General features: G+C 43.8%; 2 protein-coding genes across 2 annotated transcripts; both read left to right on the top strand.

The window, feature by feature from the left end:
• Nucleotides 1–265: 265 nt before the first annotated feature.
• Nucleotides 266–13296, top strand: tlcd2 (TLC domain containing 2). Its single transcript, XM_041241256.1, has 4 exons — nt 266–831; nt 1389–1471; nt 4204–4286; nt 10832–13296. The coding sequence occupies exons 1-4, from the start codon at nt 653–655 to the stop codon at nt 11216–11218; spliced, it is 732 nt and encodes a 243-aa protein (XP_041097190.1). The 5' UTR covers nt 266–652; the 3' UTR covers nt 11219–13296.
• A 1285-nt stretch (nt 13297–14581) lies between these two features.
• On the top strand, nt 14582–25606 carry si:dkey-54n8.4 (coiled-coil domain-containing protein 92). Its single transcript, XM_041241255.1, is given in 5 exon segments — nt 14582–15713; nt 18643–18743; nt 18746–18815; nt 20985–21032; nt 24329–25606. Coding segments are annotated over 4 exon segments (885 nt in total). The 5' UTR covers nt 14582–15713; nt 18643–18674; the 3' UTR covers nt 25027–25606.
• Nucleotides 25607–26176: the final 570 nt, after the last annotated feature.

The following is a 26176-nucleotide window of genomic DNA, read 5'->3' as shown; positions in this document are numbered from 1 at the left end:
AACGTGTGAAGTCACAACCATTCCTAACTAGGTACAGAACCCAACATATTGCAATACCCGGCATCTTAAACCATAAAAATACAGTAAAAAAAAATAAGAACTATATTTTGCTAATGTTCAAAGCGGCCCCATATTCCACAGTGACGCGTGGGCGGTGCAAAACTCGCTCAGCGATTCCAAAACAGCTCGTCACCGCGTTTCCTTTCTCTCCCTCCCATAAGGGCAGGGTCTGATGTTTGGTAACTGAAAAAAAAGAGTTACACAAGCGAGGGCTGGATTTGTCATCGTTTCATAACTGATCGGCTGTACCTATATAAACAGGGTTCGGGCCGGAGCTTTGACTTAAAAAAAAAAAAAAACAAGGGGAGAGGGCAGCGATGGCGACTTTCCTTGCATTTTGAAACAGCTAACTGTTTTGGGGGATGCAAAAAAACAGTTTTTATTATCTAAATAAATCTAATCAATCATACTATCACCAGCCTTATTAAAACGTTAACTTGTATTTGTTGATGCATTCAGTTAAATAATGCGTTGTTGTGTGTGTGTTTTTAAAAGGATACATAAGGTCTTTTTATATACTTAGCATTTTTTAAAAGTTTTTTTTTTTTTTTTTAATAAATCAGAATTGTATTTATTTCTTTTAAAAAAAAACATGGAATTCAATGCTGGCGTGTTGATCGTGGGAGCATCGTTCGGGTTTTTCAATCTAGTTAACAGGGTGTTTGGCAGGTTACCCGTACCGGAGTCAGCGCTCAGAAACACGTGGAAATGGAGAAACATTTCGACTTCTTTGGTCCACAGTTTAATTACAGGAATATGGGCTGTGCTATGGTGAGTACCTATAACAGGTATTGTATACACACTGTATAATATATAGTGTTTTAGATTCCGCCATGTGTGCGTGTCGAATCGCACTGATAGAATACGGTGGGTATTTACTATTTGAAAATGTATACCAAACTTTTTTTTTCCCACAATTTTTAGATTAGTATAGGCATGCAGTATCACACCGCTTTTAAATCATTTAAACGGGTCTGTGTAACACGGGCTCGTCGTTTGGGTATGCGGTGGGCATCGTTGCGAGACATTGAGGATCGTTTAGTCTCCGAGTCTGAGCTTCTCAGTCTGTTGTGAAATACTGGTAAAAGTTTTAAATGTCTCAATCGTTGCAAAATTCAATATAGGCCTAATTGTGTGCGTTACCTGGCGGTATTTATACTGGTAGGTAACGTATAACTAGTTTTTTTTTATGGACACCTCCTTCTCCTCTTAACCAGCAATGGTCCAAATATTTGGTTACGTTTATTTGGAATTAACGCCGGTTTAATTCAAAATACTAAGCATTGCCTGTGACAGCACGTAATAACCGATGTGTTTTGTGTCCGCAGTTTCTATGTGCACCCTCAGATGGCTGAAGACTTGATTTACACACAGTCCTGCTTCTCGCACACGCTGGTCTCTGTGTCTATAGGTAAGCGTTTAAGTAACACTGCGCACCCCGTGGAAATCAGCGCCCAGTTTACAAACAGCGGAGCAGATGTATAGAGAAAGCCGCTTTGCTCCCCTTGCAACATAGGCTTGGCTATACACACGTGGAAATCTTGTTACAAAACACGCGTGTAAGTGTACCAGGCACACACCACTGCCTGTTTAATTACAGAAAACAGCTGGTTCCCTAACCTTGCTGAGAAGGGCACATCTTGGGCGTACTGGCGCGACAAGTTCTTCTCGGGTGTGGTCTGACGTGGTGTTATTGTATGGGCTACGATAAATCGATATCACTTGACATACTTGACACGAATGGTTCAGTTTTAAACTGCAGCGCAGACAGCGCTCCTTCTCAGAGATGATACACGCATTAGGCGTGTGTTCTAGCCTGACCGATTACTTTAGCAAGCAGTATGCATGACATCACGCTGTTGCACACACACATATATATATATATATATATATATATATATATATATATATATATATATATATATATATATATATAGGGGATATAAAGTCAGCTGACCTCAAGTCTTATGAGGAATTTATATGCATGAAACGATAAGAAGGAAGCTGGAATTCATTTTCTTTAAATATCCAGGATAAAGCAGAAACTGCTGGTTTATTTTTATAACAGCTGTAAACTAATGAGGGAACCTCGCCTGACTCTTAAAGGGACAAACCTAGCCTTTGCCTGTTGGAAATCCCTTTTCCATAAATCAGTCTGAAAAGTTTTCATGTTATTCCAAATTAAATTGGCAAAACTAGCCTGAAAGGCACGTGTTGGATAAGCGCATGCTGATAGCACAGGAAAGGCCAATTGAAACAGCAAGCAACAAAATGCAAAGCGAGGTTGAGCTGGATATGCTGCCAGATGCTCTCAGCTTCTTATACCCCGCTGGCATGGGCCGCTCGTTGCACACCTTGACAGGAGGTTTTTAATCGAACCTCCATCCAGACCCTCAAGTACTTCAATGTGTCGTATTACCTGTCAAACCTGGCGTGGAACGGACCTCCAGGACCACAATTGGACACTGTTGCATGAAATGGTAGACAGCTGTATATGTAAAAAGTTTAAAGGTTTAATCTATTAAATGTAAATTTGCAGCCTTAAAAGCAGGAGTGAGATTTTCATATCTGGATGTGCGTAGGCTGAGGTATTTCAGATAGAACTGCTGTAGTCAAATATCCAGCAGCGTTCTTCTGTTCTAAGGGAATCTGTAGCCCTGTCTCTGTGTGTGTGTGTGTGCGTGTGTGTATGTGTGCACGTGCTCTGAAGCTGTCATTGTTTGGTCCACAGTAGGCATTGACAGAATAACATTCCAGGGATATTTCTAGCATAGCTGGTGTGTTAGTGGAGGCTTGTGAACGGTCGTGGGAGTGGGGTATAGTGATCCGTTCCAGGCACGAGGTCATCCTTTCAGTCGGTCACGTGACCACCCGGGAATGGCCTGTTTTCAAAACAAGCCAGGCATTCTGTTCACAGATAGTGCCTCTATTCTCCACAGAGTCACAAAAAGCTAATAGATTGTAGATACGTGGCCCTGGCACGGTGGCGCTAGAAAAGAACAGCGTGTTTGTTATAAAAGCAGAGTGTGGCCTAAAAACCTTTTCTCTAAAGACGCCTGCTAATTACTGCTTATGAAACTATTGCAGCCTATCAGTTGCCGTAGCAACAGCGGGCAGCTGTGATTGACAGCGCATTCCATTGCCCTGTAGTGAAGAAGCTCCCTTCCTGTGTCGGTGTCAGTAATCGCTGCACGCTGGTGTAGCGCCTGGGTTCACTGCAATAGCAGGTCGGGCTGCATTCTATTGGGTGCTCCAGGCTTTTAATACATTCCCATTTACCATTCACGAAACTGCTCTAGTCTGTTATAGAAGCCAGTTAGCTTTTGTTTGTATACGTTACAATGTCTTTTCCATTTGTGCAGTATTGTCAGGGATGGAAATAAGACTCCCTTTACATCGCTTGATTAGCTGCAGTGTATGCGCAACAAGCCCAGGTGTGTCCTATTAAAACCAGCGATGTAACTGGAGTCTTATTTCCGTCCCTGACTGGTGTGGCACACCCCAACCTGTATGTTTGTTTTCAGTGAGTTCTCATGAATGCATTGCTTGTCTAATTGCATGTCATTTTTTGACTGTACACAGTACCTTGTATTTCTTCTGTAAGGGACCCTTCTCTGCACATTCTGTCAAACTGAATTGTATGCTTCACATTTAGTTTCTATTTATCTTAATTTTCCTTCCAGCAGCTTCTTTATGGTAACAGGAGCCCCCCATTAAACGGTCTCTGTTGCCATGGTAATGTTCAAAGTGGGCGGCTTCTATAAAAGGAATCCTGAGTTGGCCATCTCTTCTCTTAGGTACCATCGCTGGTGTTGCCATAGTAGCCAAGACCCAGATGAGAGGAGGCCAGGCCTGTTCCATTTTGAAAATGTTTTCTCACTGAAAATCCCAGTTATTTTCATCCTGTTAGCAGTGCCAGTAACACCACAACCCCTGCCACTCTCAGACGCCTTTTATTGCTCGCTTATAAAATATGAAGTGCTTAAAAGATATTCCCAAGTTCCATTATATGAATTGTGTGCACCACAGAAAGAACCCTTGAAACCAGACTCTTTCGTTTTCCCAATTCAGATGTTGAAGTAGAAGACATATTTCAGTCACCTCATTCGTGTTATTGACCCGCCCTCTTTCAATCATTTCCAGGCTACTTCATTCATGATTTTGTTGACATGATCCGTAGCCAGAAGCTGCACCAATCCTGGGAGCTGCTCTTCCACCACACTGTGGTAAGTACAATCCTCACGGAAACGTGGTCAGATAGTGCAGTGCAACGGTAAACCAGAAGACATTGTCACAGCTGGAAATGAAGTGGAGACAGGCTAAGGACAGAGGATGGGAAACAGAGTGGGGAGGGTATGAATGGGGTTGCCTAGCCATCTTCCTGATGATGAATCACTGTGTTCCTTTTAAGATCCAGTTGAATTATAGTTTGCAGTTAACTTTGCTGCCAAGTGCAGGGGTGCCTGAAGGGTTAAAGCAGGGCTGTGGTTTCCTGTTTCATTGCCTCAGCTCCCCCGGCCGCTCTCCAGAATGACAGGCTCTTTCCCTTAGAGGAAGCTGTAAATGCTGCTGATGGTGCCAGGGTTTGTGGAAATCCTGACCGGTGCTATTTGTGGCTCCTAAACTATGACAAGCAGGACAAGCCTTCCTCAAGTAGAAATAATGCCTCATCGCTCACTGCAGGATCCAGACTCGTTTAGCTGTGTCTTCGAAAGGATTCAAAAGAATAATCTTAAACTCAGTGTTCACGTGTAAAGTGTAACACACCCACATGCTGAATGACTTTCACATTTGACTTATAACCAAAAAATACAGTTTCTGGAAACACTCGCCAGTGGAAATGCAGTTCAATCCCTCCTGTCCTGTCACTCTGGAAATCCCATTACCTTTTATTACAGTGTGAGGCTGTTGCAATAAGGAACAAGTGCACGGCATGCTGGGATGTTGCGTTATTGAATGTAAAGTTCTCAGAAGTTTCTTTTAATGTGCTGTTATGAAGTCCCTCCCAGCTTGTGTATTTCACTGTATAAGTTCAGCTGAAGGCTTATTTTGAGACGCGGTGGGAGATGCAGTATTGGCACTTCTATTCGACATTCTTTTCTGCCTTGTGTCTGCAGCTCTTTCTTTGTCTGGAAAAGGTCCTTTTTCCTTTTATTTCCCCCCTACTGGACTAGTCTTTATGGGTTTGGAAAATGATCCGGAAAAACTACAAACTAGCCAGTTAGGTTGATGACATCATACCTTCCCCATGGGAAACTGAAACAGTAAAACTGAAACGTTCCCGTGGAGAGATTAAATTACATTCCACTCCTGGCATGTGTTTCTTGACACATGCGAAGAGCGCATCGGGTATTGTCAAACAGTCTGGGGTGACGTTAATGTGAAGTTTTCAGATTGTCTCATTGGCTTCTGGCAAAAGGATCTGGTTTGGCACCTTGAGCAAAATCCAAAACTACATTTCTGTACCCCCAAGAAGAGGCGAATTCCAGCCTGCATTGCTGAAGATGGATAACAAAGTGGTGAATGGGGAAAACCCTCCCCCAGTCTCTCACTGGCTTCTCTGTGCACAGACAGAGGCTGTCATGGTGATGAGTTAAGAGAGGCTGGAGCCCTGGGTGCACCCTGGGGAGCGGTCTGTGGAGAGGCAGCCTGAAGCCACTCCCTAAGGAGACTGCATGTGCTTGGTGGAGAAAGGCTGTGTTTGCTGCTGCTGCTGCTAAAAGCATGACAGGCCAGTACACAAAAAAAAGAAAGCTGGGTTAGTGTGCATTTCAAGCCCTGCCTTTATTTCAGAATGAAAGAGGAAGGGATGTCTCTAGGATGGTAGATGAGTCGCATATAACAAGGGAACATTCTCTGATGATGATGTCATTTCGAAATCCAGTTAAACTACTAGCTGTTTTCTTGAAAGTGAATAATCTCTCAGTATCAGCAACACCCATCTGGATATGTTTAGGTTGGACACAGGCGGTACATGCGGCTGCTTTATCAGTGTGGGACTCCTGTCATTTATTTACTGCAGCTCATAGTGTGCAGTGTATTGGCTTTGCAGGCAGTATCAAGGTTGAAGCAGCATTGCTGTTTGTGAGCTACCTAGAAGAAAATAGATCTGTTTTAGCTATCTATCATTTGAAGCTCCCAGAGATGGCTGCACCCTATTGCACGTAGCTGTAGAACAATGCATTGCTGCTGTCGATGAAAATGAAAATCCTCAGCCCTGCCTTTTAACTTTTATCTGATCTTCTGATGTGACAGGGAAATTGCTAGCCTTTGAAGAAAATAGTAGATTCCACATGGTGCGCCTTTGTCTTGTTTTGAGAGAGAGACAGAGACTAGTGCTGGCAACGTACCAGTGACTAGATGCAGAGCACATGTACCCATAACACTGTAGGCTTCAGGGTGTGGTTTTTGAGAAGCATTTGTCCTGGTGGAAAATGCGTCCTCTTTAGCAGAACCAGGACCTAAAATGACGCTGGGTCAGCGATCGCAGCTCTGAGCCGTGGTGTGGACTGCACAAGGTGCTGGAAGCTGTCTTGAGGGAGGTTAACCCATTCAGTCATTCATATTTCTCCGCTTCTCTAACTGTCTTCCATCTGTCTGGTCCGAACTGTTTCCGGCCACATCTGCCTCGCTCTTGGCGGTTCCTTCCTTCTTCTGCAGCCCCCTTCGTCTTCACTCAATTCCTGGTTTCTAATGCTAGCGTAGGCAGGCAGGCTGTGGGTCTCTTCAAAGCAGCTCACAGGGGCTCAGAGGAAGGTCAATGAGGGGGCGCGAGGGAAAGGTAAACAGAGGGGCCCAGGTATCTCACGCTTCCTGTTAGAAATCAGCAGCAGAACTGTTAAGAATTGCCGGCGCTGGTAGCTGTGCTTGTTTAAGGTTGGATAATAGTAGTTAGGACTTTTCACACACTTTTTAGAATACATTTGTTTAAGTATAGAGCTTTAATTTATAGTAACATTCTGCAGTGGAAAGCTAGCAAAACCTGTGCTAGATTTTTTTTTTTCTGTGGGTTTAAGACTTCTGAAGCAGTACAATACAATACAATTCACATTCCTGTAGACCTTCAGTGTTTTAGGGGGTAATCTATACGGCAGTCTAATGCTGTGCAAGTACAGAATACACTTTTCTAGTGTCAATAGTATTATAATTGCATTAACCATGATAAAAGTCTGTCAGCCAGAATTCTGCTCCCAATGCTCCAGGCATTTCATTTCAAACAAAGGTTTAAGAGCAAAGTAAATCATGACAAACCGTCTAACAAAGTGACTAATTAACTGCATGAGATCCAGGAGCTGGCTGTTCTCTCCCTGGAAGGTGGTAACCTTGTAAACGGACTTTCGACTTTACCTTTGTTTGTATTGCTCGTTGCTGTGTTGCGTGGTCTGGAATGTCACATTTTGGTGCTGTGTGTAGACCTATAGTTTGGGGACGTCAGTCAGTTGGCTGGGTCAGAGTTGGTCCTAGATTAAATGAAAATTCTAGCGCAATGACGTTTTGGTTCTGTAGTTGGAAAATGCAGTTCAGTGCTTAGATTAAAATAATCACTTTTAACCCAATCAGCATTTCCAGGTATTGAAATATGTCTCCCATTGCATAGCAGTGTGATCCACTCCTAGCTTCACTGTGAGTTTTAAGATGACACACCTGAGCTTGTTACACACATTGTGTTCATTCAAGGTCGTATTAACAGGGGTCAATGAAACCAAGGGCAGGTTTTTTTTATCAGCTGTCTGCTTGACAGCTTGGGTCTCTCCATCTTAGCATTGCACTTGTGTTTAATTGAATAGACCAGATTGATTGCACCAAACAGTGGGAGATTTAAATACACCCACAGTGCAGGGATGGAAATGAGACTCCTGTTGCGTAGCAGTTTCGCCCGTTCCAGGTTTTGCTACCAGCTTGATTAGCCACGGTGTATAGGACACAAGCTCGGGTGTGTCTTATTAAACTCATCGTAAAAACCAGGAATGGATCAAACTGCTATGCAGTGGGAGTCTTGTTTATAAATGTTAAATTAGGACACGCCTGGCATTTTACTTGCTCTTAAAGAGAGAATACAATTGAGGGACTAGCAGACAAAGCCACCTTCTTTGAATGATTTAAACGACAGCTGCATTTGTAGCTTTACCCATATGAAAAGACAATTTTCAGTACATTTTTGTTTTATTTCTAAATGTATTTGTGTGACATGTTTTCATATACAAAAAATATACCCTATTGGACAGCTATATGTTTTTAAATACAGGACCCCCTGGGTACCGTATAAAAAGTGCATCGTGAAAAATATCTTTTCTGGTGCGGGTCACTGCATGGAAATATGATGTCATCTAGATAGCCTTTATTGAGACAACCTGCTCACTTAAATGTCAATTCCTGGGTTGCCATGGGAACTGCATGCCCGACAGGTGCTTTGTTTCCGAGTCCTGCAATTGCATGCCAGTCTCAGCGTTGTGAGATTTCAACGAGACGGCGATCCCTGATATTAGTATTACTTTTTATTTATTCTTTGATTTGTTAATGTTCGAACAAAAATGCTGTCCTGGGTTGCCTTTTTAACAGGTGCCCCTGTCCCGCTCTAATAGAAGCCATAGGAAACGCTCTCCCTGCTTTATTGGTTTGAAACAAAATCATTAATTACTGCAATGAAGATAACTGGGGCCATATCTTCAAACGTGCTTCCTTCATTGTTTAATGAACTGCTCTGTATTGTTTAAAGAAGAAACTCGAAATAAATCACTTGAGGGAGCTTTGGCTCTGGCACTCCCACGGGTTAGGGCGACACAGCGGACCCCACCGGCCAGGCACAGAGTAAGCTCGGGCATACACCCGCAGCGCTGGCCCTTGCCCTCCAGAGGCTGGTAGCTCCCTGCATCCGCTCTGGAGTTCCTGGGTGTAGAAAAGGAGGCTGGCTCGGTCATGGGATCGGAGGACACATGCTGAACCTTCAGTGTGGGAGGGGAGGGGAGGGGAGGGGAGGGGGGATTCACAGATAGATACGAACAAAGAGGTATTGTAAGGCTGAGCAAGCTAATAGATAACTCTCTTGCTACAAAGAGATAAGAAAACAGACAACAGCTCACCTGGCCTTCCTTAACTGGTCGTGTTTTACGACAGCTATAGTTCATCTACACTTAGGGAAGAGACAGTTGGTAGTAATCTGTGTGTTATAGCCTGCGTTGAAGATTACCAGTCCATATGAAAGCTAAGCAGATGGTCTTATCAACCTAATCTAGGTGAACCTGGGAATTGTTGGCCACCTGATGGTTGTGTAAGGGCTTTTGTAACTTAAAAAGCCTAAAGACTCTGCCCTTGTAGACCATCGACTCGGTCATGTGCTTGAGTTGACAAAGCAGTGTTTATTTTTCCAGTTGCTACAAAGACATAACCGTCAGCTCTCTCACATGACCATGGTCATGCAAGCCTGATTAACCCCTAACTGAATTTGTTTCCAGCTGTGCTTTACAGTCCAATTCTTTTCCCATTTTTTGCAATGCTAGATATCAGTAACTACTGTTCACTCCCATAGAAAACCAGTATCATACAATTTGCAAGAAACATCAGATTTCTTTTTTTTTTGTGGGGGAAACAATACATTCTTTTCAAAGTCGGGACTGGTTAGCTTAATTTGCTGATTAGCGAAAGCCTCGTTATCTGTTGTGAAAGTCAAGATCACCGTGAAACTAACCATCTGTGGTGCGCCACCTAGTGTACAAACAAAGCAACAACACTCTGAATTTCAAACTTTGTGGTAATTAATGTACGATCTCAGTCAAGTTCCCAAAAATGACGTGACGTATTGAAATAGTATAAATCAGAATAAATCAACAAAGATGTTTTCAGCATGCAAGGATGTCCTTAGTTCTAGACAGAGCTACTGTGGGGCTTTTAGATGACTGTAAATATCTGGAGCAGGTGGGTCATTCATTCACACGCATGAACTACAGCATGGAAGAAGCAGGTGTTCGTGAATTGCAAGTAACAGCACCAATACAGAGATGAGGTCTGAAATAAGTAACACACATTCTGCTATACCCAGCGGCGTTTCTGTCCTTGGTTTAATCAGTCATCTGAAAAGCACAAACCACTTTCAACCATCCTGAGCAAATAAGTGCAGAAGTCTTTCTGTGCTTGTGACATGGGTGATAAAAAGCTCACTGGCATGCCAGCTGTGCTGTTATCTGGAACTGCCTGGGCTCACGATGACTTCCTGTGAATTCCATGACTGTTCTGTTGCCCTTCTACCCTGTGTTAGGCAAGACACACAGCGGTAGTTATAAAACGGGGAGTGGAAGGGCTTGTGTAACACAGCAGTGAGGGGTCAGGAAATGAACGTCTCCTGTGGCTGTTTTTATTGAAGCACGCGTGTAATTTGCATAGTAGGAATCCTGTTTATCTTAATGCAGCTGTGCGCTCTACAGCTGTGGCCAAAAGTTTTGCATCACCTAGAATTTTAGAATTGAGACATAATTAAAAATAAATAAATAAATTAAACTATATGAACATAATTTAGGTATTTTAATTACCATGTAATCACAGAAACTGTAAAATGATATCGCAAAAGACAAGCCATAATAGTAGTACAGCATTTTAACAGGTCACATTTTTTATTAAGTATGTGGGACAACTACAAAGCGCTATGTAACGTTAACATAACATTATTCAGCAGGTTGCATTTGGCTGCAAAATGAGTTGATTGTGTAGGGCGAGGCAACGCTTTTGGCCAGCGCTGTCGATATTGATCCGTGTATTGATGAATGCCTTTGTTCCGCAGGTGATCATTTGCTTTGGGATGTCCGTGCTTCTCAGTCGGTACATAGGCTTCGCTGTGGTGGCCCTGCTGGTGGAGATCAACTCCATCTTCCTTCACCTGCGGCAGATCCTGCTGATGGCCAGCCTGCCTGCCAGCACCTTGTACCGGCTCAACAGCATGCTGAACCTGGGCACCTACGTGGTGTTCCGCATCAACACGCTGGCCTGGATGACCCGCTGGCTGGTGCTGAACCGCGACAACGTGCCCCTGTTCAGCTACACCGTGGGCAGCCTGGGCATGGCCGTAATGACCGCCATGAACATCGTGCTCTTCTACCGCCTGCTGCGCAGCGACTTCCTCAAATCCAGCCGGGAGGGCAAGAAGGACCGGGAGCACAAGGAGAAGTAGAGTAGGCTGAGCAGCCTGAGCGCTGGGGCCTCTCTCAAGCAGCTGGGGCGGGGGGGGTGACTTGACCCAAAGCTGTCCATTCTCACCAACGTCAGGGAAGCAGGGTGTTGCTGAGCACAGCTTCAACCATAATTTCCATTATTTTTTTCCTTTTTCATTTGTAATTCTTCCAAGGTGGTTCTGGGTTTTGTTGCTCCTTGTTTTCTCTGAGTCTGTGAGCGTGTTTGGAGAATCCTAATGGCCCGGGATTGAAAATGGACACTGATCTTTTGCTGTCAGCCCCACCTGCCGTATATGGAGAGTAGATGAGGCTTGCAGGGTTTGTAAGTCACATGATTTGGAGGGAATGAGTAAAGCTGATCAGTCCTGGCATTTAGGATTCTCCAGACAAGCTCAAAGCGAGCTCGAAGCCGGGGAAAGGCAGACTTCAAGAAACTGCGACAACATGATTTTGGAGCCGAGGACCACTGAGAATAATTGCAAACACCGAGACATGGCAAGAGCGAAGCTTTTGAAATGACATTTAAACCAAATTCCTCTTTAAAATCTCCACAATGAGGGATTAGCTCGACATGCAACACCCATGCCACTGTTAAACTTTGCCTCTCATTTCAGTCAAGAAAGTTAAGTCAGGCCCAGCTCTTTTCTGTCTGAGACGCGCACACAGGAGGCTGAATGCTGAGTGCATGTAATGCTAAGAAATACTATTCCAGTGCAAGATTAAACATGACTGTGGGACACGTTCTTCAGTATACACAGTTATAGACTATTCTGAAGAATACCCTCCCTTTAAAAAGGTTGTAGCTCACTTGCTTGGCTGGTTTCACAGCTTCTAACTAGCACTAATCTTGGACTACCTTACCTAAAGTAACATTAGGTAGTCTGCGTACCTTGGTGCTAATGGAGGTCTGTGAGTCCTGCCAGAGACTTCATATTTCGTTCTATAGCAGCCAGGCAGGCATCCTTTCTCTGAATCACTTTCCACTGCAGCGTTTCAAAACGGCCGACTGACTTCCTAACCTCTGTGTGACAGCACTGACATCTGCTGACCGCACACATGCATTGCTGCACTTCTTCATTGGACGAGAATACATAATTACTTTGAACTGGCGTGATCCAGACCGGCATACTGACGACCTGGGAAACGGATCAGCTGATCGTAAAGATGAGAACGTTTCCATGAGAAAGTAACAAACCCTGAAAATGCTTCTGTCCGATGACATTTCCTTGGCCTGTTTTGCTTGTGTGATTGTGGCTTGTAGGCTTTCACAAAGAAACCTGGCTGCCAGAAGCTTGCCATGGACCCGTTTTGCTGTGAGTTTTAAGCCACAGCTGGTCACTGATAAGTATATACATACTGTAGCAAGTAAAAACCTCAACATATTTTTGCAACCTGTTCTGATGGGTGTGTTATAACACTAAATCCATCAAGGGGATCTGATGGGAGAAAGAAACTGAGACCAAAGCTTTTCCCATCAGATCCAGGAGGTGAAAGTTCAATGCTAAACACATGCTGGTATTGGTTATGTTTACAATATAATGTACTGTACTGTATTTTTGGCAGCTGTCAGGCAGGGACTGACGTACTTTGCTCCATTTAAGTTTTAGGCAGAGCTACTCGTTGCTGGTGACGTGTAGGCTGTGATGAAGCTGTTTTGTAAACCGGAAACGTGACCGCTAGCTAGCTCAGAGTGTATCCTGATTAAATCAGATTCCAGGATTTTGATGGCCATCTACATGAAAACATATGTGTGTGACATCACTCCCGCTCAGACTACCCCAGGAGGATTTCCGTCTCCAGATTCTGATATGCAGGTGTGCGCTTCCATAGAGGTATGATTGTGTGCATTGAGCATGCATGACATCACAGTGACCTCAACGCCAAGAACCGGGCATTCTATTCAAGAACACAAGGGGAATAACAACAACAACAGAAAAAAAGGGTTGTTTTAATATTAACCAAAGAGCTTTGCAATAATGTGCTTTCTAATTTTTTTTTTTTTTAAATGAAGAATGTAATTTGTTTTTGTAATGTTCAATTGTAATGTTCTCATATAATAAAGAGATGTGTGTGTCTATATGTGTGTGTGTGTATATATATATTTGATATTGTTAGCCACCACCATTACATTGTACTGTAATTACTGAAACGAAATATCAAAATTATTATAATTCAGTTTGAGCACCTACCTCTCGCTTGAGCAAACTTTGATTTCAAAAAGCACAAAGTGACATTTTGAAGGTGTTCAGTGATGAGTTGTTCTGCTCTCTGTTTTTTCCTCTGCGCTAACCTATTTATAAACCCCAGCAACACTAGAGTATGGTGTCTGTATACACAGGGGGTGCAAGTCCATGCATGCTCTGTGTGCAGGACAGTCCTTCAACTCCACCCAATCATGTTTGTTAAAAATGAGTCCTAGCTGTGTGTTCTAGGCTCTAGAAGAGACATGAGGAGAAACTCTCGTGATGTGTTTGTGTCCTGTTTAGAATGCTGGCCACACTTACAGTTGTAGCGTTTGGCACTGTGTGGGAAGGCAGATGTGTGCATGTTCTTTCTGCATATTAGCTTGAGCAGACTGGTGCTTTTACTGGTTCAGATATTTCATGAGCAACACTATAGATCATAATTCTTCCTATTATCAAGTCACTTCTGGTTCTGTAGGTCACACGGTCAGATTACAGCTGGACCATTGGACAGTCAGCACAGGAAGTGATTAAGCAGAAGGAAACAGTATCCCCAAAGATCTTAAACAAGGGTGATGATGTTGCTAGTGCTAATATTTGGTAAGAAAAGGGATTTTAAAATCTTGGTCATCATCCTTTAAGATCATTGACACAGTCACAGCATTTTGGTATTGTCCTTGTTGTCATCGCTGCTTCATGATAATGTATTTTCTAATCTAATCAGTAAGATTCTGCTATATAGGAAAACACGCCCTAACCAAACTCACTTCGATTGTCATTTGAGTATCACAGATTCTAAACCTGTTGCTGTTGAAAATCACTTGGTAGATAGAGCAATGCTAGAAATGTGAACGCTGTAATGAGGATTTTTAAAACACGTTTCTTTTTGTTTTTTGTCTTAAAGCAGCCTCGCAAGCTTTGATGTCCACCCGTTTGTACAGTTTGTGTTTGTTTCCTACAATCGTGTGTAAATAGAATACAGTGTTAATATCTGTTTAATGTAATGGATTACCTTTTTTTTTGTAATTAATGTGAATGTAATGATTCGCATGGCTGATAAAATAAAATAACCTACTGAACACGTGGTCCTTTCTTGTCAAGCACGTAATTCTAGAAAGCACCAAAAATCAGTTTGTAATATAATTATTTCTACATACAGTGTGATTCGTTCTCCCATGTAACCAGCAGGGGGCGACGTCCCCTTACTCTGGAGCGTCGCCTTGTCCAAGGTGCTGAAAGCACCACAGAACTGCAGTTTATTTCGGACTCTTGGTACAGCTCATTATCACACTGGCTTGGGTTTCCGCTTCCCTTTAATAAGCTGTGCAATATGAAACGACATTTCATTTTTAGATTACACGATTTTAGCAATGGAGGACACTACAGTATTTCATTACAGCCCAGAACATACAATATAACATATATCATTCATTTAGATAAGATGCAAGATTTAGTTGAAAGAGGGTTCCTGAAATAAGAAATCGCTGAGGCGGCTATTGTGGAGGACATGAGGAAAGTGTTGTATTCCTGCTGGAGTCTCTCTCCAGAAAACAATAAGACTGCCTGGGAATCCAAGAGATTGCAGTCTGATCTTTGCGACGCTGCTAGCTGCCTGACGAGTTATATATAGTGGTGTAAAACCCATGCGTCTCCTCCCTAATAATTATACAGACGCAGCATGCAACTGCAGAAGACAGGATAGAAAGGGGCGGTCTGTGCGCTTCCAATCCCCGTCAGTTTTGCTTTGTGCCGTGTGGTGTTTTCCGGTCACGGTGCCATTTGTTTATCAGACGCCTCTGCTCGTCTTTATTTTCCTTAGTGAAGAAGTGAACGCCACAGTCGGGGTGCTTGTTTCCGGACCGCGAGTGTTGTATGACGGCTCATCACACAGATATATAAAGCCGATTTCTATTCAAGTGCAGATTATATTCGATTACGCGCGGTGCGTGTGGTTTAAATGCGATATGAAGGATTCAACAGCAAAATAAACGTAATTATAACCTCCACAGGGTGAAGTCCGCTGCTGCGCAGGATGCGCGTCAACATGCTCTCCCTTCAGAAGCAATATCGATTCCAAAGGATTATTGTAGAGGCGTTTCTAAATGATTGTATTTAAAACTCGTTTTTTTTTTTTTTTTTTTTTTTAAATAACCCATGCAATGCAAGCCGTTTCTCAACGCTCTGTTACGGGATGCTTGGTGTCTAGGAGGGGCTTGGAAAACTTCGCTTTTGGCTGAGGGATTTGTTTGTGAAGAAAAGCACCCTGTCGATTTAAATCTGCATTGAAGCTGAGGTTCTCGTTTTCTTTCAGGTAAGCGTCAGATCAGTTATTATATTAAATAATATACAGTACCCAGATTCACTGTGTCGGTGATAACTTTCTGGTTGAATTTTAAGACGTCGGCATATTTTGATTTATATGTGTGGGTTAACAATGTGTTCAATGAATGGATGCATTTTTTCGCAATGCCTGTTTTTATTATTATTATTATTATTATTATTATTATTATTATTATTATTATTATTATTATTATTATTATATGCGCATTCCAGCATCGATTGTCCTATTAGTAAAGAAAGAACGCTTCTTTTTCTGTTTGTTTGTTTTGGGAGTAGGTTTAACACGGTATTTCTTAACTTAATTTTGGTTTTCACGGTTTTAATGATGTCCTGCTTAGATCGTTGCATTGCACATGGTTAGCGTTTACGTCATTTGTTTGAGCAGCACCGATTCTAAACAACTAGGACCGCAGCAGTACATTTCAAAAGATTTCAGCCGATGTTAAGATGTAAGGTGCTTTAATCTGGGATACGTTTGCCATGAGGGGGAAACTGTTTTTACGCGTTTTGTTATATGCATTGAAATTCTAATGCATACATCATCTCCGCATTCCACCTAGTTTTAATCTATGCGGGGCTTCTAAGACATTAGAACAACGCCATCTGTTTAGTTTGTTATGCAAATAGCATTCTTACACGTGCTCCTATCTGATATATAAAAGCAGAGTTATCTTCAGTCACAATAGGCAAGACAGCAGGTCTTCGAGACTGTTAGAGTGCATATAGAAGGTGCTCGGTTGGCAGGTGATTCCACCACAGAATAATGGACTGGAATGAGGAGAAACCTGAAACCATAAAGAACTTCCTTCTGTAATCAGCACATATGACATGTATAAGATTCCTGGGACGTTTTAAAGTATTTATAAAAATAGCTGACAACAGTTAGCTGAAGGAGGTGGTCCAGGTTATATAGCTTTGCTGCTGCCCTGTTTTAAAAGTGCAGTCTTGTCAACTCAAGTTCATTTGGAGGAGAGTGAAATAATATTTGGGCATTGATTCCATCTTTGCCCTTTGCACCCCTGTTTGTTGGCATTCTTGAAGCCAGAGCAGCGCGTTTCGAAGGACAGGCTCCACACAGGAGTTTGATGTCGAGGTGCTTCAGCTGTTTGAAGAGAGATAGTCAGGTGATGCTAGGGGACCAAAATGTGCTCTTGAATCAGGAGTAAAAAAAAAAAAAAAAAAAAAAAACTATCCAAACACCTCCACAATCGAATTGATTTCCTGCTGGAAAAGATCCAGGGATCGATTGGGAATGGGCCTGATTGCTCTATTTCAATCAGAAAAAGCTGAATAACAGGATTGATGGATTATCCCAGCGTTGTTAACCTAACCCAAACTTCTTATAAATTTAACCCTAATTCCATCGCAGCATCACCCATTCCCACCATGTGGAGAGCTGTCCATGGTCCTGAACTGTACCTGCCTCCATACAGTAGAATACACACAGAATTAAAAATGTATCACATTTACTGTGGATTCCTTTCAACAATCCTTGCACTTCCCAACCCCCTCTGCAGCCTGCCCAGTATCTACTGGCAGAGAGAGGTGATGCACCCACTACTGATTGTCAGTGCAGTGTTTTGGATCAGTTTCAGTATGCAGTGTAGCTTGAACCAGTGCAGAGATTGTTTCAATCAATTAATCTTTATTTTATATAGCACCTTTCATAGTGGACCACCATCACAAAGTGCTTTACATTATCATTGGAGCTGTTTACCAGTGGGAATAACCTCCACGGGCTGTCACATCTGATTTCTAAAGAGAGTCCTTGAAGAGTCTCAGCGAAAGGCAGTCAAACAGATTGGGAGATGCACGGTAGAGATGTCCTTGCTTAGGACTCTGCCTTCACCTCTGGGACCTGATTCAAATCCATCCTTGACACTGCTGATCAGAGAATCTTGTGGCGCACATCATGGGTTCTCCAGCTGTTCACTGACAAGCTGTTTTCATGATTTGCACAGTTCTGTACGATAAAGGACAGCAAGGCAATTTCAATTTGAGATCGTCCACAATGTCATTTATGGAGCCTTGGGTGTGGAAGCATCTGCCAACCAAGCTCTGGCCATCAGTCTGTCAGAACCGAAAGTGATTTGCAACATGGAGATGCAGCAGTAAACACCAAGGAATTGCACAGATGTAAGTTTCAACCTGATTACTGGAAATTGCAGCTTTAACATACAGCAATTAAAAGCTCATCAGAGGCCTCTCCAGCTGTAGTCTTCTCCTTTTCTGCCTGCTCTGTGAAGGTTTCCCCTTTCTGTCATTGATTTTCCTATGCCCTTCTTTTCAGGGTCTGAGTATTTCCTTACCCTGTCGCTGGTGCTCCAGGCTGACAGCAGAGTTTACTGTCTGCTAGTCAAACAGTGGAGTAATAACCTTTGCAATTTTCGGTTTCTCAAAATAAAGGCGGCGTGTCCCATATTGTTTAAAAATAAATCTGGAAGGTAATGAAGTGGTTGTGACTTCATTTTTAAAGATAAGTGTGTCTTATTTAAGAGAGGAATATGCACTGGGGGGCCACTTTATTAGGACCTGTCTACCCAATTGGATCGGGCATCGCCCTGGTGTGGGGCATGTTCTCCTGGTAAACCCAGTATCACACTGGAAAGCCAAACGAATGTCGTATTTCACTTGAGCCTCTATCTATGCCACGTGCCAAGGCTTTGATCAGGGCAAACGGTGACCCAGCCCACTATAAGGTACAGGTTATAAAAAAGTGCAGCCCATCTGTACATGAAATTAAAAGGTTTTATCGAATACAAATTCTTTCTTGTTTAAGTGAAACTGACCCTCAAAGATTTCAGTGCTAGTTATTACCGGATGTGCTTCATTGTATTGTAAGGTCCAGTTCAGCGCTCTATCCCACACCCCTGTCTCTCTCTCCTCTCCTCTCCCTGTAGGCCGGGTCCCGGAGCGCGGTCTCCTGGTTGCCATGGAGATGGCCTCTCTGGAGCGGCAGGTGGAGAGTGTGGAGCGGAACATCAGCTTCCTCTTCCCTCAACTCCTGCGCAGCAGTTGGCTCTGCTGCACGGGCTGCACCTGGAGATCCTAACCCTGCAGAAACAGTGCTCTGGTCAGTACCGCTATGGGAGGGGGGCTCCCCCGGGAGGGGGGCTGGGGGCCCCCCCAACCCCCTCTCCCTCCCCCAGGGGCTGGTGAAGCAGGGAGCGGGATGGCTCAACTCACTGGATATTGGCCAGGGGGCTAATTTCAGTACCTGCTGATCCCCATATTATGGTTTTGTAGATTTGCACTGTCTATGAAAAGCTCTGGTGATCAATAATCATCTTTACTTTGAACCCAGTCGGCATTACTCTTCTTATTAAATAAACGTATGTAAATCACGAGTGGGAAATCAAGCAGTCTCCATTACCTCTGCTGTGGTAACAACAGTAACTTTAAACATCAATGTGCAACCCTACCATCAACCCTCCACAATCTACCACCATGCATCGAGGCACACATCTGACACCACTGTGTAGAGCTGGGAGATAATACAACATTATTAAACACACGAAACCTCCTCGAATGTGTAGGAGCTGGGTTTAAACCCGCATGGTGCTCTGCCTCTTTAAACCACCTACATGATCTCATCAGCATGTTAATGTGCTCCATGTCACGCTGCTCTCTTGAAGGTGGCGACGGCACAGACTGCAGTGTAAAGCTCTGAGGCATCCACACAGTGGGGGAGTTCAAATAAAATACCATGTGTCAAGCAGCATTAAAGCATAGCAAAGATGAGACTTAAACCCTAAGCAGTACTGTTGGAATAAGATTATACAAGGGAGATCTTTATAGAGAGAAAGCCTGCCGATTTCAAAACAAAGGTAAACATGAACCCCTGGAGTTTTTTATTCAGTTTTTTTTTTTTTAATAAATTTAAAACTAACAACAGACTTGTGAAATGTCCTCTTCTTGTACTAGACAGAGCGATCTTGAGCAGAAATATTTATTTCATGCTGCAGATGACTTTTTCGATTTAAAAGAAGTCTTGCAGCTCCATGAAGCGCGTTCAATCATTTACCGGAAGCAAAGAAAACCGTCTGCCAGATTCCTAAATGCAGTGTAACAGGCAGTGAGACAGTCAGGCAGCCGGGCTGCATTTACCGTATTTATTTTGGAGTGATAAAAATATTTATACAGTAGTATAGTTTTAGAATTCCAGCTGCAAACAGTGCTCATATAAAAGTATCTTCTAAAAGAATTCTAAAACCCAGACTCTCAGGTTGCTGCCTCAGGGCTCAGATTCATTCAGAAATCGTTAGTGGGATTCCTAGTCTCTCGCTGCATGGCAATACTTACTGGCAGGCTTGTTTTCATGCTCAAGTAATTTGGTACTCTAGTCTGTAATCAGACATCCCTGTATAGGCATGTACAGCGTAGGCAAGAGCAAAGTTTATTTGGAGGGGGAGGAGAGGGTATGTGAGCGGAGATCTACAAGGAACCGAAACCTATTTTACGCTTACCTGCTTTCACTTTTAATGAGGCATTTGCATAGCACATTGACAGGTGTTTTCTTTGATAGTCACAGTACAGCGCCACTAGGTGGTCGGTTGTTGTAATTGCATGTTAACATGTCCTGGTCACTTCTTCATCAACTTGGCACAACCGGGAATCAAACCAGTAAGCGCTTGACTGGATGACTCCCCCTAACAATGCCCACGCTGAAAAGTCTGTTGGAATTTGGAGATTTTATGTTAAGAGAAACTTAACATGCAGCATAATTAGTCTTTGAGTAAAGCGGCTCATGACTCAGATTGTTCTTCGGTGGGAGTCCTACTTCCATCCCTGCCTCATATTGCATGGTCTGTGAATATGCATTGGGTTCAGATGAGGCACGAGCTCCAGAGCTCTGATTTGATTATAATCAAACTGTTTATTTCACTGCAGAAGAAACAAAGGAGTAAGAGCCGGCTCACTGCACAGCGCGGGATCATACAGGGTAAAAGAAACACAGTACACGGCATAATGATAGTGGTGCTGTCAGAGAAATTGGGTTACAGCTCTCTCACATGCAATAATGCTCTCAGTAATAGCTGCATGAGGCTGGAGAGCCATGGTTTAATAAAATGACCTGGCAGGAATGAAAGAGATGTTTTATAACAGTTGCCACAGTGCAGCAGAGCGAATGCTTCGGGAAGCTGGCCCATGCCAGCTGCAGCAAGATGTTCAAATCCTCAGTACTGTGGCGGCTTACAGCAGTGAACATTGAATGTGTTTTCATTTTGTTCCCCCCCCCCAGAGCTGACTTGTGAACTTGATAAGAAGCCTCCTGACAGAAGCCAAGCAGGTAATTTGACATTGAATTAAGTATTAAATGGTTTTGTTCCTTCAAATTGTGAGTTTGAAGGAATATTCACTGTGCTCTATTAGTCTTTGCTAGGGGAAACGTTTATAAGGGCTTTAGCTATGCAAGCTGTGCTTTTAAGTTCCCTGAAGATATTTTACAGGAAGATTATCTTTTCTACACAGGCTTGTGAAGAGCAAGTAGTTTGCATTTAGATTTTCATGTTTTGTTTTTTTATTGTCCCTTTTGTTTTCAATCCTTCTTAGTGCAATTACTCAAATACCTTCTTGTTTATTTTGAGTCTGTGTTTTAGCTTTCGATGAGATCTGTCAAGCTGTCTTAATAGAAATGCAAGCCAGTGACAGACAGTGATCGCCACACTTTCACCGAGGGCTATAGATTTTTTCACTGTTTAAAAATGGGTATTTCAAGATATTACACGATTAAACATAATGTTTCTTAAAGCAGATAAAAATAGCATTGTCTCAAATAATAGAAAAAAACACACAACATGTCAGTGATCCTAATAAGAAGTCTGATGTTCACTTTAGTAACCCTGACCCTTCAGGTGCTATTGAAGCTAGTGAAGCTTGGAGGGAGTGCTGTATTGTGGTGCAGGCTGGCTATCAGTGAGCCTCTGTCTGTTGTTGGTTCATTCTCGTTATGTTCATTCCCACACCTCATTAATTGCAGAGCTCCTGTTTGCTGAACATACTGTCTGCCTCCCCCCAGGGATCCTGCCTATCGATTTCTCACTTCATTTGCTGAGTGCAAAGTGGTTCCACGTCACCCTCTGTTCTTCAGCAGGCTCTCTTGCCTAATCTGGCAAACATGCAGCAGCACTACACTGGCAATGCAGTGGTAGGGTGCAATGGTGTGTGCCTTGGTAGAATGGTGCAGCAGCTTTAGCAATACAACAGTAACCCAGAGGCATGAACCAGTACACACCAGTACACAGTAGAACCACGGTCCCAGGACAGTACCAGCGTGTTCCTCTACTGAATAGAATTCCAGTTCTGTTGTATGCTAGTGATTATGCAAGGGTTTCATCAATAACTAAGGCAATGTTTCCTCCAGCTTGTCAGCTTTTTTCTCTGAAGTACTGTATAGTGCATCGCTTGTCCTATGCTTAGACTGTATTGTAACTAAGCTGTGTATTTGTCAGAGCCCCTGAAACAGGATTCAGGTTGCTTTCAGCAATTTAAACCTGCTGAATGAAACACAGTGGGGCTTTACTCCTCTGCGGGGCTACAGAGCACATCTAGAGAGAGAGAGAGAGAGAGAGAGAGAGAGAGAGAGAGAGAGAGACTGTAACAGTCAGCTGTGATAATGTGGTTTAATTCTCACAAGAAATTGATCTCCTCTGTCTCTCCCTCTCTCTCGATCGCTCTCCCTCTGTCTCGGCTTCACTTCTCAGGGGGGATAGAATTGCACTACATTTGCAGTCAGGGGAGAGAGGGGGAGAGAGGGGGGGAGAGAGAGAGTGAGCGAGAGAGAGAGTGGAGAGAGAGAGAGCTGAAGGTCAGGTTGTACAGCTCTTTCTATTTTTTGACTATGACCTCATTCAGGGGTTCAGAGGCACTAGGTTGCCACGTGCCGGTGGGGTGTCACCCAGTTGTGGTATTTCTTGCTTTTGGGGGTTGTGGTTTGAACTCATTTTCCAGTACATGGCTGGGGGTCGTTTAAGAATGGGGAATTTGTAATGTTGCAGAAATGCTATCTGCTGTACCATGTTGACAGAATGTGATCGCAGCACTCACTCACACTCTCCTCTCCTGCCCTCAGCGTGCTGGCATTGCTGTCTGGAACCTTACCACATCCAGACACTTCCACGACCTGAAATGATAACAGACAGCAGTACGAGAAATGAAGTGCTGCTGACATCACTGCCATCGATTTCCCAAAAGACAGTGATCAGCGAGGAAGGGTGCCTGTGCATTGCATTGTACTGTGGGACTAATTCAAGGAGTAATACGCCCATAACACTCAGCCATACACCAAGTAAAACTATATAACAATAATAACCAAAGAACAAGCATGCCTCCTTTCTGCTATAGATGCATCTATAGTGCAACTGCACAGATGTACAGGTTAATGCTGGGACGATGCCTCCTTTTTTACCATCGATGCATCATTTTCCAAAGCAGCTGATGGTAATATGCAGTACTGAATAGCTATTAAATTATTGAAAGCTATTACATCAATTAAATGACGTCAGATTATGCATAACTCCTAAAAAATAATGTCTTGCCTTATTTTTGTCTCGATTGGTGCCAAGCGGCGGTAAATCCCGAAAATAATCCATTGAGTAATTAAACAAGTCAATCCGAGTAACAGGTAGGTCATTTACTTAGTCACTTATTTACAGAATACAGGGCTGTGTCCATGTCTCACATTTCGTTTTTGTTAAGAAACAGGATGGCATTCACATTCTTTACAGGGGCTCCAGTTATTTGGACCCTTTTTGACCTGCGCACTCCTAGTCAGTCAGGGCCCTAATACCTGTCGCACAGGAAGTGAGCAAGGCACAGGAAGTCAGGTGTTTACCTGTAAACCTCTGTTGCTATGCCAATTCTCTGGTCGAGTCCGTCTGCAAAGCGAAAATCGACAGGGCAAAAAAAAACATCAGAGGGGGTGTTGTGGTAAAACCCTGGCATTCATCTTTTTAAACAGCAGTACTGAGAGACCGGTGACACTGAACAGAGAGGGTTTCCATAGCGACAGTGGAGCCCCTTGCAAAGTGTCACCCTGGAACAGGGAGGAGGGCTGAGATACTAGGTCAGTGCAAGGCTCTAATAGGAAGCCATATGGGCTCTGTCTGCAATATGCCACTCTCCTGCAGCCCTTCCTTCTGTGGAGCTGCTGGTATTAGCCTCTCAGATCATCAGAGCCGCTCTTTGCCAGTGTCAGCTATCTTGGTTTGGTACCTGGTCCTCACAGCTTGATAGTGTGTACTGAATTTTGAAAATCTGCTCATGTCCCATGTGGGCTGTTAGCTTTGTTGTGCTGTACATGTTATAAAACAAACTTCTATGAAATTTCACTAGAATTTGAAACACATAGCGCTTATAATAATATTAATAACATCAGCAATGTAGTGTACCTATTTGCATCTGTCCGCATGCTTTCAAAGCCTTCTGTTATTGACCAGCAAACTGACAGCTTTCCTTAACTCCATAAAGCAACACTCCATCCAAACTTCATTCCTGGATGATAGGGTGAGACCTAGGCAGCAAGCATGCCACATGGAATTGTTTTGCACTGAAGCCCCTTAAAGCTGTTTTTCTGTCCCCTCACAGAGGCAGAAGAGCAGTTGCGGGAGGAGCTGGCTGAGCGATGCCGGCGGGCCGAGGCCCGCCTCAGGGACCAGGAGCGCGGCAATGAAGATCTGCGCAAGGAACTGAGCCACAAGGGGGCGCTGGTGGAGGCGCTGCGGAGCAGCCTGAAGGAGAAAGAGCGCCGCTTCCTGGAGGAACTGAAGCGTCGCAGCCACAGGGTCACCGTGCTCAACACCGAGCTGCAGAAACAGTCCGAGTCGGCCGCCTACCTCTCCTTCCAGCTGCACGTCGCACGGCAGAAACTGCACAGGCAGCCCCCCCCCACCACCACCACCCTCCCCCCGCCAAACCTCAAACCCAAGAGACGCAGCCACAAGCAGTCAGCACACGCCCTGGCGGCTAGCGAGCGCCGTTCAGAGCGAGTCCGGGACTGTGTGCCCAGGGAGAAAGTAACCGGCCCGGAAGAGCCCTGCGCCATGCCCGACCCCGCCCTGTTTCTCTACCCCCGTAGGCACCAGCACCGGCAGCACAGCCACAGCAGCCAGGCTGCAACGCCCCCCGCCGGGCACAGGAGAGCCAAGGCACATCGCGATGGAACCAGGGCAGGAGAGGGAGCAGAGGCAGGGGAGACAGTCTCTAGAGGCCAGGGGGAGGTGGAGGTAACAGCCAGTGAGATGCTGCTCCCTGCAGGAGAAGAGGAAGATGAAGCCGAGCAATAGACTGTACCCCATAACCCCCCCCCCCTTACTAGATAAGTAACCACACTGTAGCCACCGTAACCTAGGGGTGTGCAGACAGCTGATCCTTAAAAGTGTTCCTGAGATTTGAACATGTGTTTTCTCTTTATCACCATGGAGCTGAAGTTTCTAATAATGCATTTTCCTCACAGTCTGAAAGATGCTATATAGAGCTGTCTTCTGCCCAGGTAGATGGGTAGCTATTGGCATCCCCTAATTTTTCCATGCTGGGCAGAGTCTTGCTACTTTGATAACACAGTCTAATAGCTCCTTTGAAAGGTACACTCTGCAGAACGCATTGGGGGCTCAAAATCATAACCAAATATACAGAAGCTAATTGTAGTTTAGCTCTGCTGCCACCCAGGGCATCATTGTAAAGAACAGGTTACTGCACAGTGGAGAGCGCAGCACACATAGTGGAGAACACAGGAAGGAGTGCTGTTGGCACCCCCTGCTGGCACGAAGAAGAACAGCAGGTTTTAAAAAATATTTATAATGTCTATATTGCATCATAGGTGAATAGGTTGTTGAAAGAATACAGCATATAAGCATTATATTCAAATAAGACCAATATACTGTATTTAGAAAAAAATAAAAAAATATATATATATATATATATATATATATATATATATATGAGAATAGGTCAATGGAAAAGTTAAGTCGCTTTTGTATACCTGTTTGTTTGTTGTTTATTTATTAGGTTCAAATCTGGTTGGAATCAGAAGATCCTGCACACTTTTTGATTGTAGATCTGCAGTGAAATGCTTCCCTCTACTGTAATGGTAAACTTCAGGACTGCAGGGCAAACCTAAGGGTACAGGACAGTTAAATTAAACACAGAGGGAGTGGAGGACAATCGCTGTAACAGCTCAGACACCCCACTGGGGCTAAAGGATCGCTAACAGGACCGGCCTCAATGGGCTGAACAAACTTGTCTCTGCTGGCGTCCTGAAAACAAAAAGATAAAGAACGTTCTAACGGGCACCTGCAGTGTCTCACTAGAGCTGAGCAGTACAGCCGATCTTGCGCTGAACCAACAGCTTCGGAAGCCTTCCCTGTCTCCTGTTTTCCAGGAATGTTTTAATTACTCCTGCCGTGGTCGAGGAGAAGAGTCAGCAGCACAACCAGC

This window comes from Polyodon spathula, unplaced genomic scaffold (genome assembly GCF_017654505.1).
Source record: "Polyodon spathula isolate WHYD16114869_AA unplaced genomic scaffold, ASM1765450v1 scaffolds_764, whole genome shotgun sequence".
Lineage (NCBI taxonomy): Eukaryota > Metazoa > Chordata > Actinopteri > Acipenseriformes > Polyodontidae > Polyodon > Polyodon spathula.
This window is presented reverse-complemented; position numbering and strand designations above follow the sequence as displayed.

Coding starts and splice junctions, on each gene's coding strand:
- tlcd2 (XM_041241256.1), top strand. CDS start 653: ATGGAATTCAATGCTGGCGTGTTGATCGTGGGAGCATCGTTCGGGTTT. Junction 1,472..4,203: donor GCTGGTCTCTGTGTCTATAG/GTAAGCGTTTAA, acceptor AATCATTTCCAG/GCTACTTCATTCATGATTTT. Junction 4,287..10,831: donor TGCTCTTCCACCACACTGTG/GTAAGTACAATC, acceptor TTTGTTCCGCAG/GTGATCATTTGCTTTGGGAT.